The 16,369-nt window shown below is 39.8% G+C and overlaps 3 protein-coding genes across 6 annotated transcripts; all 3 read left to right on the top strand.

Moving 5' to 3' along the window:
• Nucleotides 1-752: 752 nt before the first annotated feature.
• Nucleotides 753-5,419, top strand: LOC145899363 (sodium-dependent glucose transporter 1A-like). 2 transcript variants are annotated; one of them, XM_082988111.1, is made up of 8 exons: nt 753-854; nt 1,863-1,981; nt 2,043-2,211; nt 2,304-2,420; nt 2,802-2,909; nt 2,990-3,090; nt 3,574-3,864; nt 4,208-5,419. In XM_082988111.1, exons 1-8 carry the CDS (start codon nt 785-787, stop codon nt 4,718-4,720), a joined length of 1,488 nt encoding a protein of 495 aa, XP_082844237.1. In that variant the 5' UTR covers nt 753-784; the 3' UTR covers nt 4,721-5,419. The 2 variants fall into 2 exon arrangements, with proteins under 2 accessions (XP_082844237.1, XP_082844238.1); XM_082988112.1 differs by lacking the exon at nt 753-854 and adding an exon at nt 1,028-1,742.
• A 221-nt stretch (nt 5,420-5,640) lies between these two features.
• LOC145899361 (sodium-dependent glucose transporter 1A-like) lies at nt 5,641-9,987 on the top strand. Of its 2 annotated transcripts, none has more exons than XM_082988109.1 (8): nt 5,641-5,746; nt 6,756-6,874; nt 6,936-7,104; nt 7,197-7,313; nt 7,695-7,802; nt 7,883-7,983; nt 8,467-8,757; nt 9,101-9,987. In XM_082988109.1, exons 1-8 carry the CDS (start codon nt 5,677-5,679, stop codon nt 9,611-9,613), a joined length of 1,488 nt encoding a protein of 495 aa, XP_082844235.1. In that variant the 5' UTR covers nt 5,641-5,676; the 3' UTR covers nt 9,614-9,987. The 2 variants fall into 2 exon arrangements, with proteins under 2 accessions (XP_082844235.1, XP_082844236.1); XM_082988110.1 differs by lacking the exon at nt 5,641-5,746 and adding an exon at nt 5,784-6,635.
• Nucleotides 9,988-10,481: 494 nt separating this feature from the next.
• On the top strand, nt 10,482-16,334 carry LOC145899375 (G-protein coupled receptor 84-like). Of its 2 annotated transcripts, none has more exons than XM_082988127.1 (7): nt 10,482-11,603; nt 12,081-12,278; nt 12,808-12,945; nt 13,491-13,674; nt 14,342-14,491; nt 14,560-14,720; nt 15,101-16,334. In XM_082988127.1, the coding sequence occupies exons 1-7, from the start codon at nt 11,545-11,547 to the stop codon at nt 15,258-15,260; spliced, it is 1,050 nt and encodes a 349-aa protein (XP_082844253.1). In that variant the 5' UTR covers nt 10,482-11,544; the 3' UTR covers nt 15,261-16,334. The 2 variants fall into 2 exon arrangements, with proteins under 2 accessions (XP_082844253.1, XP_082844252.1); XM_082988126.1 differs by having other exon boundaries at nt 10,489-11,603; nt 14,557-14,720.
• The last annotated feature ends 35 nt before the right edge of the window (nt 16,335-16,369 follow it).

The following is a 16,369-nucleotide window of genomic DNA, read 5'->3' as shown; positions in this document are numbered from 1 at the left end:
ACTGCCTAGATCAAACAACAAGCACAATTTCGTTTGTCCCGATTTACCAAATTAACTAACCAATCTAATTGACAAAAACAAACAAGCTGTGCGTACAAACCGAATATAAGCACTTTTGTTCGCGAAAAAAACCTCAATAACACAAAATGGTATTCCTGTCTATATATCCCGTCAAGTTAAAATTGTAGTTTGTAATTTCAAATAGCAGAACTATATCTGTAGTCAATCGATTTGAATAAAAATATTATTGTCGAAGGATGGTCAATTTTATGACAGTTTCCTTTGAGGAAAATATTGGGTTTTGAACGGAAGGTATTTAAGGGCATGGTAGCATTCTATTTTAAAACAATTGAAACCTACATTTTGTATGAGAACCTATAAAATGTGGCCATTTCAACAGACCAAAGTGTGCTCAAAGAACATTTATTGTCAAACTAAAGAAAATTTGTTCTGTATAAATAATGAAATCCTATCTTATGGGTATATTTTGTGTAAACAGCAAGTTACTTGTGGCTGAACGTATTTACCAACTCAATTATTTGTGAGAAATGTGGTTTTGCCAATTTGAAGCAAAACATCTATCAGGACACTCCCTGTCGATATCATTGGTGACATTGCGTATTTCTCCTTCTTTCTGCAATCGCATTCCAATAAGTGACGCTAAAGAGCTTAAAAGACAAAGAGGAAAATATTCGGGTGATTTTAAGGCACTTGGGAGTAACGAACGACCAGAAGACTTGGAGTGTGGTTAATACCAACATCTCATGTCCGGCCTTGGTACCAAATGCGATATTGTTCTCAGCAAGGAAAAACAGTGATGAAAATAAGTAATGCTACAGCAGCAAGTTTTAGGGGTGAGTGGTTTCCCAGAACGAGTGGGCACTGCGGAGTCACTGGTGTGTAATGTGTTGAAAACCTACACAAGTATAGATAGGAGTTCCAACTCCTTGGGAGAGGTGCCTTTATAAAAAAATGCAACACTGAAATAAATCACGTTTTAGGCACGAGCAAACACTCATTACTTTGGAGAGCTTTTTTTACACGCCTTTATTGAATAAAGTTGTGATGTAGGCAAGTGGCTTACATTGCAATTATGTGAGGTCAGAAGTTTTGCCGTATCTTGGGGATAGTGCTAATCATTGCGTGTTCCTTGTTGTCTAAATCACAAGCCTAATGCATAATCGATCCTGTTACGCATGATTTCCGTCAGATTTTAGTATTAGCTGTACGTGACAGGCAGCACTAACATATAGAAAGTTAAGAGACTTGCCCAAGTACCATCACCTATTTTTTGGAAACTTGCTTAAATTTTAAAGCTTGATTTTTGATATGTAGACAAATAAAACTAACGACAAGGGCTTTAAACTAGAAAAAGGTCAAGGGTCAGTGATATCTATTGGTGATAAAAACAGCGTGGCATTAAATATGAAACACCTTGACGTGACTGGAAAGTTTATTTTTATTATTTCTTTATTCATTGATGCACTTAGTTCGTTTTAACGTAGTTTTGGTGTTTGTCTGACAAGGTGTATTTTTGTGTGGTGAAAGGTACATTGTTGTAATTAACACCAGGTTGCGTGCCACACACACGCTGCGAAGGTTCTTCTTATGTAAACTTGCCTGTTGCATCAGTGAACTTGTTTTGCGTGCGGGTGTCGGTTTCGGTTATGCTTGGCGACATTCCGTTAGTGCAATACATTATTTCAAGTGTTGAATGCAAAATTTACAGATATGTGGTGAAGGTACAAACCTGATTTACAACTTCTTTGTTATTCTAACGTTTAAAACACACACGTAGGCCTATCACTCCAAACTGACCATCACATATACTAAATATGTTAATTGTCTTTTTTTTGCACCAGAACAAGTAAAGACAGATGATTTTCAGCTACAGAGCTCAACTACGTCCGCAGACGACAAGAAGCAACGGGTTTGGATTATCTTGCTGCTGACTGGAATTTCAATAGCGAGAATAGGAAATGTACAGCTTTTAATTTGTCACAAACAAAATCTCACAAAGCTTTCACAATCCTTGTGCTTAGGGTCTTTTTGTTTCAATCCACGGCCCAACACTCTTGACCTTGGCTAATAACGTTGGAACTTCTGTTGGGACGGTTTCATGGTTATTCACCGGGCGCTCAGTTGGGGTATTGGCTGGTGGCATTGTCACTGGGCTGGTTATGCGTCGTCTGAACAATATGTATACGTTTGGTGAGCATTTTTTGGACGTCATTTTATACTAGTCAACGGTTTCACTTTTTACACATGGCCTCCCAATAAAACACAGTGCATTCACGTTATAGCGGCGGCATCTTTTATACTGGGAGGTGCTATCACCGCAACACCGTGGATTTCTGATTTGTGGCTGCTTGTTGTGGTGGTAATGGCAGGCGGAATCGTGTTCGGATACCTCGATGCAGGTGAGCAAACAATATATTGCGTTGCGCCTAAATAAGGGTGCAAATATTAAAGAAGAAATTCGTTAACTTTGTAAAGGAATTAACTTTCGGAAGGGACTTTGTTTACCATATAGAGTTATATGAAATTACGCCATAAAGTTGTTTAGGTGGTCTGCATATTTAGATGTCCCTAAAGCACGTGCTTTATTTGCCTGATGGTTAATCCGGCACTTCACATGGAGAATATGGTTTCTTTCGCAAAGAAACAAGAAAATTGAACTTTAAACACGTCTTGACAAAAGCCTTTCTTTAAAAAATATGTTGTTCAGGACGGATGGAATATTTACACAGCGGCGAAGATATTGCTTTCCGTGTTTTTATCATTATTTCCGTTTTTCACAGGCATGCAAGCTCTTATTCTGCAAATCTGGGGGGAAAAAGATTCGAGAGGTTGGATATCGGGATATCATTTTATGATTGCGCTTGGTGCATTTCTTGCTCCATTAATAGGTGGGAGAACTAACGTGTTCAGTAGCCTATATCGGAATGACGTAACTACTACATGTAGTTCTCCAATTTATTTTACGCAGCTCAGCCGTTTCTGCGACAAGAGGCAGAAGATGTTTGCCCCTCGGATGAGTCACCACATTCTTCTGGCGACGGCAACAACAAGTTTACTTCAGTATATTCGGTTTGTAACTTGTTATTCATCCAATGACCGGAGTGACAACAGCTTCATTTGTTTATTTGTTGGGGACGTTTGCCAATGACTTTATTCTTATTCAATCGAAGTTTGGATTGGCAGAGACACACTAATAATTATTAAACAAGGTGATATATATCCTTGTCGCTAGTTATAGTGTTCCGCTACTTAGTTCGGTATTAAACATATCACAAGATATATTTTTGATGCTATCGCTATTGCTGGTTCGAATAGAATACTACCGGTAGGTGCAGTTGCATCCAATCACATGGCATATTGTTTACTTGGAGATCTGGTAATTCTGGATAGTTTGTAAATACTTGCCTACATCCTAAACAAAAAGCATTCCAAAGCAATGCAAATATTGTATCATTTTTGCATCACTCCAACGACCTTTTGGTTCACATTTGTTACCTCCATAAGTTATCCGTAATACATTTTTTCGATGTTGCAACTTTTAAATCTTTTTAGTCTACAGCTGCTGAACCAGGCGTAAATCCGATAGTTTGGGCGTACCTGATTTGCGGCGGGTTCCTCTTCGTGGTCGGATTCTATTTTCTCGGTCTCGGTCTTGCGAAGACTGAGGAACGGATTCGTAGTGTGAAGGAAGAGGTGATTGAGAGCCGGGGCGAAGATTCGATGAAGACGGTTGCGCTGCTCTTTGCATTGGTTTGCGTATTTTACTTCTTCTCTGTGGCTGGGGAAACTGCCTACAACAGCTATATATATTCGGTGTCCATTTGCTCGGATCTGCACTTCTCCGTAAGTACAACACAAAAACTTTAAAATTTGAGTTCTCTGATCTGAGCAGGGGTAAACGAAAGTAGCACCTGTACAAAAAATTCATTCTGTTATTTCCGAAAAAGCAGACAATATATTTGCAAGGGTCGGTACTGGGAAACGCCCGATTACATAAAATCATCCGTAGATATACATGTACTTTACTTTTCTGAAATCAAAATGTAGAGATATGACCTGTTTGGGCCCTCGAAGTTTTTCAGCATTTCCTTTTCATTCGCATTCACTCGGCAATGACAATTTTATTTTTAATTTTTAAGATTTATGTTGACTGACATATTATCGATAATTTTTCCCTGTTGCTTAGGTATCGGACGGAACCCTCATTAATTCTCTTTTCTGGATTGGCGTCGGTGCGGGCCGTCTCGCCGGGGTCGTCGTTCTTAGGTATTTCAAACCAACTCACGTGATTATCACCGACTTCATCGGCATCACGATTTCCATGATCATCGTCTGCATATTCGGGGAGTCCAACGCCGCGGTCACGTGGGCGATCACCTTCTTCTACAGTTTCTTCCAGGCGACGGTCTATCCAGGGGGGGTGTCGTGGACCTCTCAATACACCAACATGTCTGGCAACTACATATTCATTTTCTCGGCCGGGCAAGCGTTAGGCACCATGGTTTTATTGCCAGTTGGCGGCGTCATCTTCGACACCGACCCGTTCTCCGTCATGTACTTGATTTTAGGTTGTTCCGTCCTGAATGCACTCGTGTTTGCTTTGATGATGATTGAGGGACGTCGTATCACGAAGAAGAAGCAGAAAAATGAGACCAGACAGAAAGATGTTCAATCAGTGGTAACGATTACAGCAATTTAAGAAACAAACTTCCATCCAAAAATATGTAAATTACAATGACGTGAGGCCAAAGTTACCTACTGCTGTCTATACAATAACTCAACATTTGAATCAAAAACTGTTGCGACGAAAAATTATGTGGAAAATTCATTTTTAGCCGACTTGGTAATTTGGGCTATGCAAGCAGTTTCTAACTGCCTAGATCAAACAACAAGCACAATTTCGTTTGTCCCGATTTACCAAATTAACTAACCAATCTAATTGACAAAAACAAACAAGCTGTGCGTACAAACCGAATATAAGCACTTTTGTTCGCGAAAAAAACCTCAATAACACAAAAAGGTATTCCTGTCTATATATCCCGTCAAGTTAAAATTGTAGTTTGTAATTTCAAATAGCAGAACTATATCTGTAGTCAATCGATTTGAATAAAAATATTATTGTCGAAGGATGGTCAATTTTATGACAGTTTCCTTTGAGGAAAATATTGGGTTTTGAACGGAAGGTATTTAAGGGCATGGTAGCATTCTATTTTAAAACAATTAAAACCTACATTTTGTATGAGAACCTATAAAATGTGGCCATTTCAACAGACCAAAGTGTGCTCAAAGAACATTTATTGTCAAACTAAATAAAATTTGTTCTGTATAAATAATGAAATCCTATCTTATGGGTATATTTTGTGTAAACAGCAAGTTACTTGTGGCTGAACGTATTTACCAACTCAATTATATGTGAGAAATGTGGTTTTGCCAATTTGAAGCAAAACATCTATCAGGACACTCCCTGTCGATATCATTGGTGACATTGCGTATTTCTCCTTCTTTCTGCAATCGCATTCCGATAAGTGATGCTAAAGAGCTTGAAAGACAAAGAGGAAAAAATTCGGGTGATAATAAGGCACTTGGGAGTAACGAACGACCAGAAGACTTGGAGTGTGGTTAATACCAACATCTCATGTCCGGCCTTGGTACCAAATGCGATATTGTTCTCAGCAAGGAAAAACATTGATGAAAATGAGTAATGCTACAGCAGCAAGTTTTAGGGGTGAGTGGTTTCCCAGAACGAGTGGGCACTGCGGCGTCAATCGCGTGTAATGTGTTGAAAACCTACACAAGCGCAGATAGGAGTTCCAACTCCTTGGGAGAGGTGCCTTTATAAAAAAATGCAACACTGAAATAAATCACGTTTTAGGCACGAGCAAACACTCATTACTTTGGAGAGCTTTTTTTTACACGCCTTTATTGAATAAAGTTGTGATGTAGGCAAGTGGCTTACATTGCAATTATGTGAGGTCAGAAGTTTTGCCGTATCTTGGGGATAGTGCTAATCATTGCGTGTTCCTTGTTGTCTAAATCACAAGCCTAATGCATAATCGATCCTGTTACGCATGATTTCCGTCAGATTTTAGTATTAGCTGTACGTGACAGGCAGCACTAACATATAGAAAGTTAAGAGACTTGCCCAAGTACCATCACCTATTTTTTGGAAACTTGCTTAAATTTTAAAGCTTGATTTTTGATATGTAGACAAATAAAACTAACGACAAGGGCTTTAAACTAGAAAAAGGTCAAGGGTCAGTGATATCTATTGGTGATAAAAACAGCGTGGCATTAAATGTGAAACACCTTGACGTGACTGGAAAGTTTATTTTTATTATTTCTTTATTCATTGATGCACTTAGTTCGTTTTAACGTAGTTTTGGTGTTTGTCTGACAAGGTGTATTTTCGTGTGGTGAAAGGTACATTGTTGTAATTAACACCAGGTTGCGTGCCACACACACGCTGCGAAGGTTCTTCTTATGTAAACTTGCCTGTTGCATCAGTGAACTTGTTTTGCGTGCGGGTGTCGGTTTCGGTTATGCTTGGCGACATTCCGTTAGTGCAATACATTATTTCAAGTGTTGAATGCAAAATTTACAGATATGTGGTGAAGGTACAAACCTGATTTACAACTTCTTTGTTATTCTAACGTTTAAAACACACACGTAGGCCTATCACTCCAAACTGACCATCACATATACTAAATATGTTAATTGTCTTTTTTTTGCACCAGAACAAGTAAAGACAGATGATTTTCAGCTACAGAGCTCAACTACGTCCGCAGACGACAAGAAGCAACGGGTTTGGATTATCTTGCTGCTGACTGGAATTTCAATAGCGAGAATAGGAAATGTACAGCTTTTAATTTGTCACAAACAAAATCTCACAAAGCTTTCACAATCCTTGTGCTTAGGGTCTTTTTGTTTCAATCCACGGCCCAACACTCTTGACCTTGGCTAATAACGTTGGAACTTCTGTTGGGACGGTTTCATGGTTATTCACCGGGCGCTCAGTTGGGGTATTGGCTGGTGGCATTGTCACTGGGCTGGTTATGCGTCGTCTGAACAATATGTATACGTTTGGTGAGCATTTTTTGGACGTCATTTTATACTAGTCAACGGTTTCACTTTTTACACATGGCCTCCCAATAAAACACAGTGCATTCACGTTATAGCGGCGGCATCTTTTATACTGGGAGGTGCTATCACCGCAACACCGTGGATTTCTGATTTGTGGCTGCTTGTTGTGGTGGTAATGGCAGGCGGAATCGTGTTCGGATACCTCGATGCAGGTGAGCAAACAATATATTGCGTTGCGCCTAAATAAGGGTGCAAATATTAAAGAAGAAATTCGTTAACTTTGTAAAGGAATTAACTTTCGGAAGGGACTTTGTTTACCATATAGAGTTATATGAAATTACGCCATAAAGTTGTTTAGGTGGTCTGCATATTTAGATGTCCCTAAAGCACGTGCTTTATTTGCCTGATGGTTAATCCGGCACTTCACATGGAGAATATGGTTTCTTTCGCAAAGAAACAAGAAAATTGAACTTTAAACACGTCTTGACAAAAGCCTTTCTTTAAAAAATATGTTGTTCAGGACGGATGGAATATTTACACAGCGGCGAAGATATTGCTTTCCGTGTTTTTATCATTATTTCCGTTTTTCACAGGCATGCAAGCTCTTATTCTGCAAATCTGGGGGGAAAAAGATTCGAGAGGTTGGATATCGGGATATCATTTTATGATTGCGCTTGGTGCATTTCTCGCTCCGTTAATAGGTAGGAGAACTAACGTGTTCAGTAGCCTATATCGGAATGACGTAACTACTACATGTAGTTCTCCAATTTATTTTACGCAGCTCAGCCGTTTCTGCGACAAGAGGCAGAAGATGTTTGCCCCTCGGATGAGTCACCACATTCTTCTGGCGACGGCAACAACAAGTTTACTTCAGTATATTCGGTTTGTAACTTGTTATTCATCCAATGACCGGAGTGACAACAGCTTCATTTGTTTATTTGTTGGGGACGTTTGCCAATGACTTTATTCTTATTCAATCGAAGTTTGGATTGGCAGAGACACACTAATAATTATTAAACAAGGTGATATATATCCTTGTCGCTAGTTATAGTGTTCCGCTACTTAGTTCGGTATTAAACATATCACAAGATATATTTTTGATGCTATCGCTATTGCTGGTTCGAATAGAATACTACCGGTAGGTGCAGTTGCATCCAATCACATGGCATATTGTTTACTTGGAGATCTGGTAATTCTGGATAGTTTGTAAATACTTGCCTACATCCTAAACAAAAAGCATTCCAAAGCAATGCAAATATTGTATCATTTTTGCATCACTCCAACGACCTTTTGGTTCACATTTGTTACCTCCATAAGTTATCCGTAATACATTTTTTCGATGTTGCAACTTTTAAATCTTTTTAGTCTACAGCTGCTGAACCAGGCGTAAATCCGATAGTTTGGGCGTACCTGATTTGCGGCGGGTTCCTCTTCGTGGTCGGATTCTATTTTCTCGGTCTCGGTCTTGCGAAGACTGAGGAACGGATTCGTAGTGTGAAGGAAGAGGTGATTGAGAGCCGGGGCGAAGATTCGATGAAGACGGTTGCGCTGCTCTTTGCATTGGTTTGCGTATTTTACTTCTTCTCTGTGGCTGGGGAAACTGCCTACAACAGCTATATATATTCGGTGTCCATTTGCTCGGATCTGCACTTCTCCGTAAGTACAACACAAAAACTTTAAAATTTGAGTTCTCTGATCTGAGCAGGGGTAAACGAAAGTAGCACCTGTACAAAAAATTCATTCTGTTATTTCCGAAAAAGCAGACAATATATTTGCAAGGGTCGGTACTGGGAAACGCCCGATTACATAAAATCATCCGTAGATATACATGTACTTTACTTTTCTGAAATCAAAATGTAGAGATATGACCTGTTTGGGCCCTCGAAGTTTTTCAGCATTTCCTTTTCATTCGCATTCACTCGGCAATGACAATTTTATTTTTAATTTTTAAGATTTATGTTGACTGACATATTATCGATAATTTTTCCCTGTTGCTTAGGTATCGGACGGAACCCTCATTAATTCTCTTTTCTGGATTGGCGTCGGTGCGGGCCGTCTCGCCGGGGTCGTCGTTCTTAGGTATTTCAAACCAACTCACGTGATTATCACCGACTTCATCGGCATCACGATTTCCATGATCATCGTCTGCATATTCGGGGAGTCCAACGCCGCGGTCACGTGGGCGATCACCTTCTTCTACAGTTTCTTCCAGGCGACGGTCTATCCAGGGGGGGTGTCGTGGACCTCTCAATACACCAACATGTCTGGCAACTACATATTCATTTTCTCGGCCGGACAAGCGTTAGGCACCATGGTTTTATTGCCAGTTGGCGGCGTCATCTTCGACACCGACCCGTTCTCCGTCATGTACTTGATTTTAGGTTGTTCCGTCCTGAATGCACTCGTGTTTGCTTTGATGATGATTGAGGGACGTCGTATCACGAAGAAGAAGCAGAAAAATGAGACCAGACAGAAAGATGTTCAATCAGTGGTAACGATTACAGCAATTTAAGAAACAAACTTCCATCCAAAAATATGTAAATTACAATGACGTGAGGCCAAAGTTACCTACTGCTGTCTATACAATAACTCAACATTTGAATCAAAAACTGTTGCGACGAAAAATTATGTGGAAAATTCATTTTTAGCCGACTTGGTAATTTGGGCTATGCAAGCAGTTTCTAACTGCCTAGATCAAACAACAAGCACAATTTCGTTTGTCCCGATTTACCAAATTAACTAACCAATCTAATTGACAAAAACAAACAAGCTGTGCGTACAAACCGAATATAAGCACTTTTGTTCGCGAAAAAAACCTCAATAACACAAAATGGTATTCCTGTCTATATATCCCGTCAAGTTAAAATTGTAGTTTGTAATTTCAAATAGCAGAACTATATCTGTAGTCAATCGATTTGAATAAAAATATTATTGTCGAAGGATGGTCAATTTTATGACAGTTTCCTTTGAGGAAAATAGTGGGTTTTGAACGGAAGGTATTTAAGGGCATGGTAGCATTCTATTTTAAAACAATTAAAACCTACATTTTGTATGAGAACCTATAAAATGTGGCCATTTCAACAGACCAAAGTGTGCTCAAAGAACATTTATTGTCAAACTAAATAAAATTTGTTCTGTATAAATAATGAAATCCTATCTTATGGGTATATTTTGTGTAAACAGCAAGTTACTTGTGGCTGAACGTATTTACCAACTCAATTATATGTGAGAAATGTGGTTTTGCCAATTTGAAGCAAAACATCTATCAGGACACTCCCTGTCGATATCATTGGTGACATTGCGTATTTCTCCTTCTTTCTGCAATCGCATTCCGATAAGTGATGCTAAAGAGCTTGAAAGATAAAGAAGAAAAAATTCGGGTGATTATAAGGCACTTGGAAGTAACGAACGACCAGAAGACTTGGAGTGAGGTTAATGCCAACATCTCATGTCCGGCCTTGGTACCAAATGCGATAAATTTCACAGCAAGGAAAAACAGTGATGAAAATGAGTAATGCTACAGCAGCAAGTTTTAGGGGTGAGTGGTTTCCCAGAACGAGTGGGCACTGCGGAGTCACTGGTGTGTAATGTGTTGAAAACCTACACAAGTATAGATAGGAGTTCCAACTCCTCGGCAGAGGCGCCTTTTTGAAAAAATGCAACACTGAAGTAAATCAAGTTTTAGGCACGAGCAAACACTCATCACTTTGGGGAGCTTTTTTTACACGCCTTTATTGGATAAAGTTATGATGTAGGCAAGTGGCTGACATTGCAATTATGTGAGGTCAGAAGTTTTGCCGTATCTTGGGGATAGTGCCAATCATTGCGTGTTCCTCGGTGTCTAAATCACAAGCCTAGTGCATAATCGATCCTGTTAAGTGATGATTTCTGTCAGATTTAAGTATTAGTGGTATACGTGACAGGCAGTGACATTAGCACTAACATATAGAAAGTTAAGAGACTTGCCCAAGTACCATCACCTATTTTTGGAAATATACTTCAATTTGAAAGCTTGATTTTTGATATGTAGACAAATAAAACTAACGACAAGGGCTTTAAACTAGAAAAAGGTCAAGGGTCAGTGATATCTATTGGTGATAAAAACAGCGTGGCATTAAATATGAAACACCTTGACGTGACCGGAAAGTTTTTTTTTTATTATTCCTTTAATCATCAATGCACTTAATACACTTTAAAGAACTGTTGTTGTTTGTCTGACAGGGTATATCTTTGTGTGGTGAAAGGTACATTATTAGTATTAAAATCCGGTTGCGTGTCACACACACGCTGTGGAGTTTCTTGCATCCGTAAACTACCCTCTTGCATCTGCGAACTTGTTTTGCGTGCGAGCGTTGGTTTCGGTTATGCTTGACGGCATTCCGTCAGTGCAGCAGGTGTCTTATAACCAGTAAATTATTTCAAGTGTTGCAGCTTTTGTCAGTGATGGATAATGCCACCAATACCTCGACGATTAACGTTTCCGATGCCATACGGAATTTCAGGTTGGAAAAAATATTTTCGGTTCAGCATTGTGACTTTTTCCTAGAATTTACCGAATTGTTTAAATTTTTAACTGATAAGAGGAAAATATTACGTTGATGTTGAGGCTGCCAACGGGTATAATTTTTACAGCTAACATGATACAAACGGTGAAAACTGCGCCCGGAGGGCTGTAATTAAATCCTTGTTTGAACGTCTCTGTCCCATTATTGTCTACATTTTCCTCTTATGCCACACTGGCGAGTTAATCAATAATACATAAAGCGGTAAAAACGTTGAACGTTATTCTCTTGGCGCACCTTCTGAAGCTTTACAGGCGCCTTTCTCTACAACGGATTTGGTTTTATCGATGTCCAGGCCATGTTACTCTCATATTTATTGTTTATGTGCGTAGCATTTGTTTGTGCGAGATAAAACACACCCTAGGGGGGGGGCAAAATTCCCCTCATTTCACATTGCTTGGTTTGTGTTTGTCGCAGGTACGTTGGAATAACCATTGGTATCATCAGCATCATACTCGGTTCCGTTGGCAATCTTCTGACCATATTGGTGTTCTCGCGTTCAGCAAAACTGCAGCTCTCCTTTAACGCTTTCGTGGTCAGCTTGGCTGCAATCGACTTTTTGACGGCTTCGTTCATGCTGCCGTTTAACGTAGCAGGATACACGCAAATGCAATGGTAAGTCCGTGCATTGTTTAAGCCTTTCCCGTTTCGAAAACAACCGTTACGCGATGGGATGTTATTGCTCACCAAAAGAACGTGGCATTGCATCGGCGTGAAGGAGTTAACATAAAAATGCAAAAGTTCATGAAATATTTACGGCTATAACCTGGCGTCGACAAAGCAAACGGAAATGTTGCCAAAACTTATACGTTAAATCAATTTTATAAGTTTGCATAAACTCTCAACCCCGTTTAGGATTTTTCTATTGTTGTTTCGTTGCCGCGCTTAACACCTTTACCTGACAGATTTTCTTCAATCATATTCAGTTGAAAATTACAACAATTTCCAAGTGAATCATAGTTAAGACAACAACATACCCGCATTTGTGCATTATCCTTCTTGGTAAATAAAATTTTAACAAACAATGATTCTTATTTGGGAGGTCAATCGTGCAGTGTAAGTCATGGAAATTAATGCATAGCAAAAGAAACGTGAACAGTGGCTGGGTGTGGCGCAAGTTCTGACAGATTTGTTCTATTCTTAGGCCTATCGGCGGAGCAGATAATTTCACAGCGTCAATCCAGGCTTTCGTCTATTTCTGCTGCGGTTACACATCTATCACTTGTCTTATGGCGATCACATTTAATCGATTCATCAGCATCCGCCATCCAAACCGATACAAGTGAGTCCTGACGCGTGTTGCTCAACAATTGCCTCGGGGGCATCTCCGATCGCTTGTCACAACAGAATATTTCTCCGTTGTTCTGCTTTTCCCTTCGGTTCACGTCTCACCGATGTATTACTTATACTAATTGATTATATTTTTCAACAGTAATAATTGATTCACACATTAGGTGTATTAAAAAACTAAATGGCCGAAATTATCCACACAAAGCACCAGCTTTTGACATTAGGATCAGTATGGCTGTTGTTTGAAATATAAATTTTGCCCTGTGGACATCTTCGGTTCCTAGTTACAGTAAACACAATAATAAAATGAGCCAAAAATTTTGTACGAAGCTGGGTTTTTACGAAATTAAATCGTTCCTTACTACACTGGTGTTCAGATAGTAACAAACCCAGTAAATAGTTTGTAGTTTCAAAGCGTTGAAAACTACAAACAATGTGCGAAATATCATCACGTACGTGCCTTCGCTATTATGACAAAATCACCACTATAGACCCTTGAAATTGGTAGCAACTTTTTGATTCCAGAATATTGTTTAGATCACTCTTCACAAAGCGACGGATGGTGGTAGCCGTGGTGGCGTCATGGTTGATCGCACCAGCATTTTTCCTTCCAGTTTTGTTTGGCAACACAGGTGACGGCAAAAGGATAATTGGTTGGAATTCGGGGCAACTTCTGTGCACGTTTATACACATCGACGGAACGTGGAAAACATACATGCAGGTGGGTCTGACCTGTTTCGCAGAATTAAAAAAAATCCTTGTTTTTCACAAAGTTACAAAAATGTGAAAGATGAAACTGGTGTAAACGCATTCAATCGTTTATCGGGCCAGGTTTAGCTTTCATTTGTTGAATGCGGTTCATTGAACCTACAACACCACATGGCGAAACCGCGTAGCCCGCGGTCCTGTAACAAACATGAAGAGAAAGGAATCATCTGTCGTAAACAACCAGTGGTTTAGGGCGTTTGAATGAGTCTTTGTTTAGTAAATGAAGAACATCTGTTTTAAAACTATGCTGTAATTGTACACAACTATACGTTCATTTCCTGATGTACAAGTCCGCCTGAATAGTGAACTGTTTTCCGGGGTCCTTAAGAAAAAAAAACGCCATGCGATACCTTTTTTGGTTGAAGATTACATCAGATTGTTAGGGCGTGAAGCCTTTTTTCGTTAGAAATCGACGCCCCAGACCTGCTGCGTGGACCCCAAGTTCGCCCCTTTCTCATAAGTTCCGCTTATTTCATTTGTAATTTCTATTTAAGGGGATAATTTGAATTTTGTTTTTCATGCAATATGTATAGTTATTGCTTATTTATATTTAAAACTGTGTGACAGTGAATAACTACTAAATCCAATATTATAACACTGGTTAACAATCGTTTTCTTAGATTCTCCGCGTTATTTTCCAATTTCTCCCAATACTGCTCATGGTAAGTGCGTACACGGCCATGTTTATGCGACTGAGACGAAAGGACGACGAAAAAAATGCAGCGCAATTGCAATTGCCGTGGGAAGTGGACAAGGACACCCTGATGGCGGTAAGAGAAGAGTGCACTTCTCAAATTACTTGCCGAAACCGGTTTGAACTAGTTGTTTAAAACAGCAGACGCCGGGACTTAGCGCCAACGAAGCCCAAATCGCCCAAAACATGAAAGCAAAGGAAAAGCGGAACACTGAGGTTCGGCTGCTCGTTGTGAGCGCAACGCTGTGTTTGGTGTTCATTCTCCTGTTTCTACCCAGCTTGGTCGTGAACTTGCTTCCTGGGAGGTGCGTATGTTGTACACGTGAACTGAATGGTTTTAAACGTCACTGAACTCCGACATTTAGAGGCTCGCAAAATATGATTCCCAATTTGGTCGCACGAGATATTATTTCAAACTTTAACGTTCAAGCTTTTTACACACAAGAATCATGCTTAAAAGTGAACTAGGGGGGTGAAGGCATATTTATGTACAACAGTTGTATGTTATCCCAATTTGGCTTGGTGTACTTTTGCATAAGCAATTGGAACTGTCTACTGTTGTTTGTTTGGGACTGGTATAAAATGTCGGTTGTTTGTGTGAGCCTGTAAGCACACTCGTAATAATATTAGTACTTTGTACATATTCCAAACATGACGTCATTACTGAGCGCCTCATTGCTTACAGGGCAAATTTTGACCCGCGGATTCACATGGCTGCCTCAAATATCACGTGGCTCAACTGCTGCGTGAACCCGTTCATCTACGCAATCGCAAACCCCAAGTTTCGCGTCGAGTACAAGATCCTCATCTATTACATCTGGTTCAAAGCGACCTGCAGGATTTGATGTGTCGCAGATTTTAAACACGAATTAACGTCATCGTATAGCAATTGAGCGTATATATTAAATTATAACCGAATATACGTGCATAGTGGTTACACTGAGTTGCTGCTGATGGTACGAGTTTCGTCAGCGAATGCTTGACGTTCAAAAAATTTATGCATTTTGTGTATACGTTTGTTTTCGAATGGTGCAACGCTAATGAATGTAATGGTACAAAAACAGGAAAATAAAGCGTTGTCAAAAACGGAGGATTATTTTGCTGTAAAACAAAACCCTTTGTTTAGGACTAAAGCTGTCAGAACGGTTTTTACGGTTGTGCCAAACAGAAGGGTTTTGATTTTATTTACAAGACGTGTAATTACTGGTGATATCAAACCAATCGTGGTCCACTTTATTTCTTGGTAAAACACGAAAAACGTTTCACAAACATTTTGATTTTTATTCAATGAGTTGGAGGTTGGAAGTTGCAGGCAGTTACGTTAGATCATGCGGTAAAACATCAGCTACGGAACTAAATTGACCGAAACTACAATGTAGAAAATTCTACGCAGTTTGGGAAGGGTTTTTTTCCGAAACATGATCCGCACCAACATTTTAAAGGAATGGGGGCTTTCCGCGCGTGTAAACAGATGGCTCGTTTAGATCCGACGTCACACAGTTCACATCAGCACATCTAGTAAGCGTCAATTATTCGTTATATTACACGACGCTGAATCATAGGAAACACCAAGTTCCGATGTGCAAATAAGCTTTATCTTCGGCAACATGCATTACCATAAACAGACGTTGGGACTAACTTACAAAACAGTTCACGTAAGAGCATATACAGGCGGGGAAACTTGGTCAGAACATGGAAAGTAGCTTGACATGACTGGAGTTACAGTTCGCTAACGGTTGTCCACGAGGGCACAGCTGTCGTTATAAATAGTGTCCAGTGAATGACGTGTATGACGCACGAGTCAGCTTGGAACCTGCCAGGTTGTTTTGTCACGTGTACTTCCCATTACTTCAGCGACAAGAAAAAAAGACGTTTTGGCACGTCGAACATTCTTAACCCCGGCAAGCGTAATTGTTTAGTATTCACGGTTGGCTGCCACACAAAATTGCACGGG

This window comes from Ascidia mentula, chromosome 4 (genome assembly GCF_947561715.1).
Source record: "Ascidia mentula chromosome 4, kaAscMent1.1, whole genome shotgun sequence".
NCBI classification, from domain to species: domain Eukaryota; kingdom Metazoa; phylum Chordata; class Ascidiacea; order Phlebobranchia; family Ascidiidae; genus Ascidia; species Ascidia mentula.
Note: the sequence above shows the minus strand (reverse complement) of the source record. Positions and strands in the feature narration are given on the sequence as shown.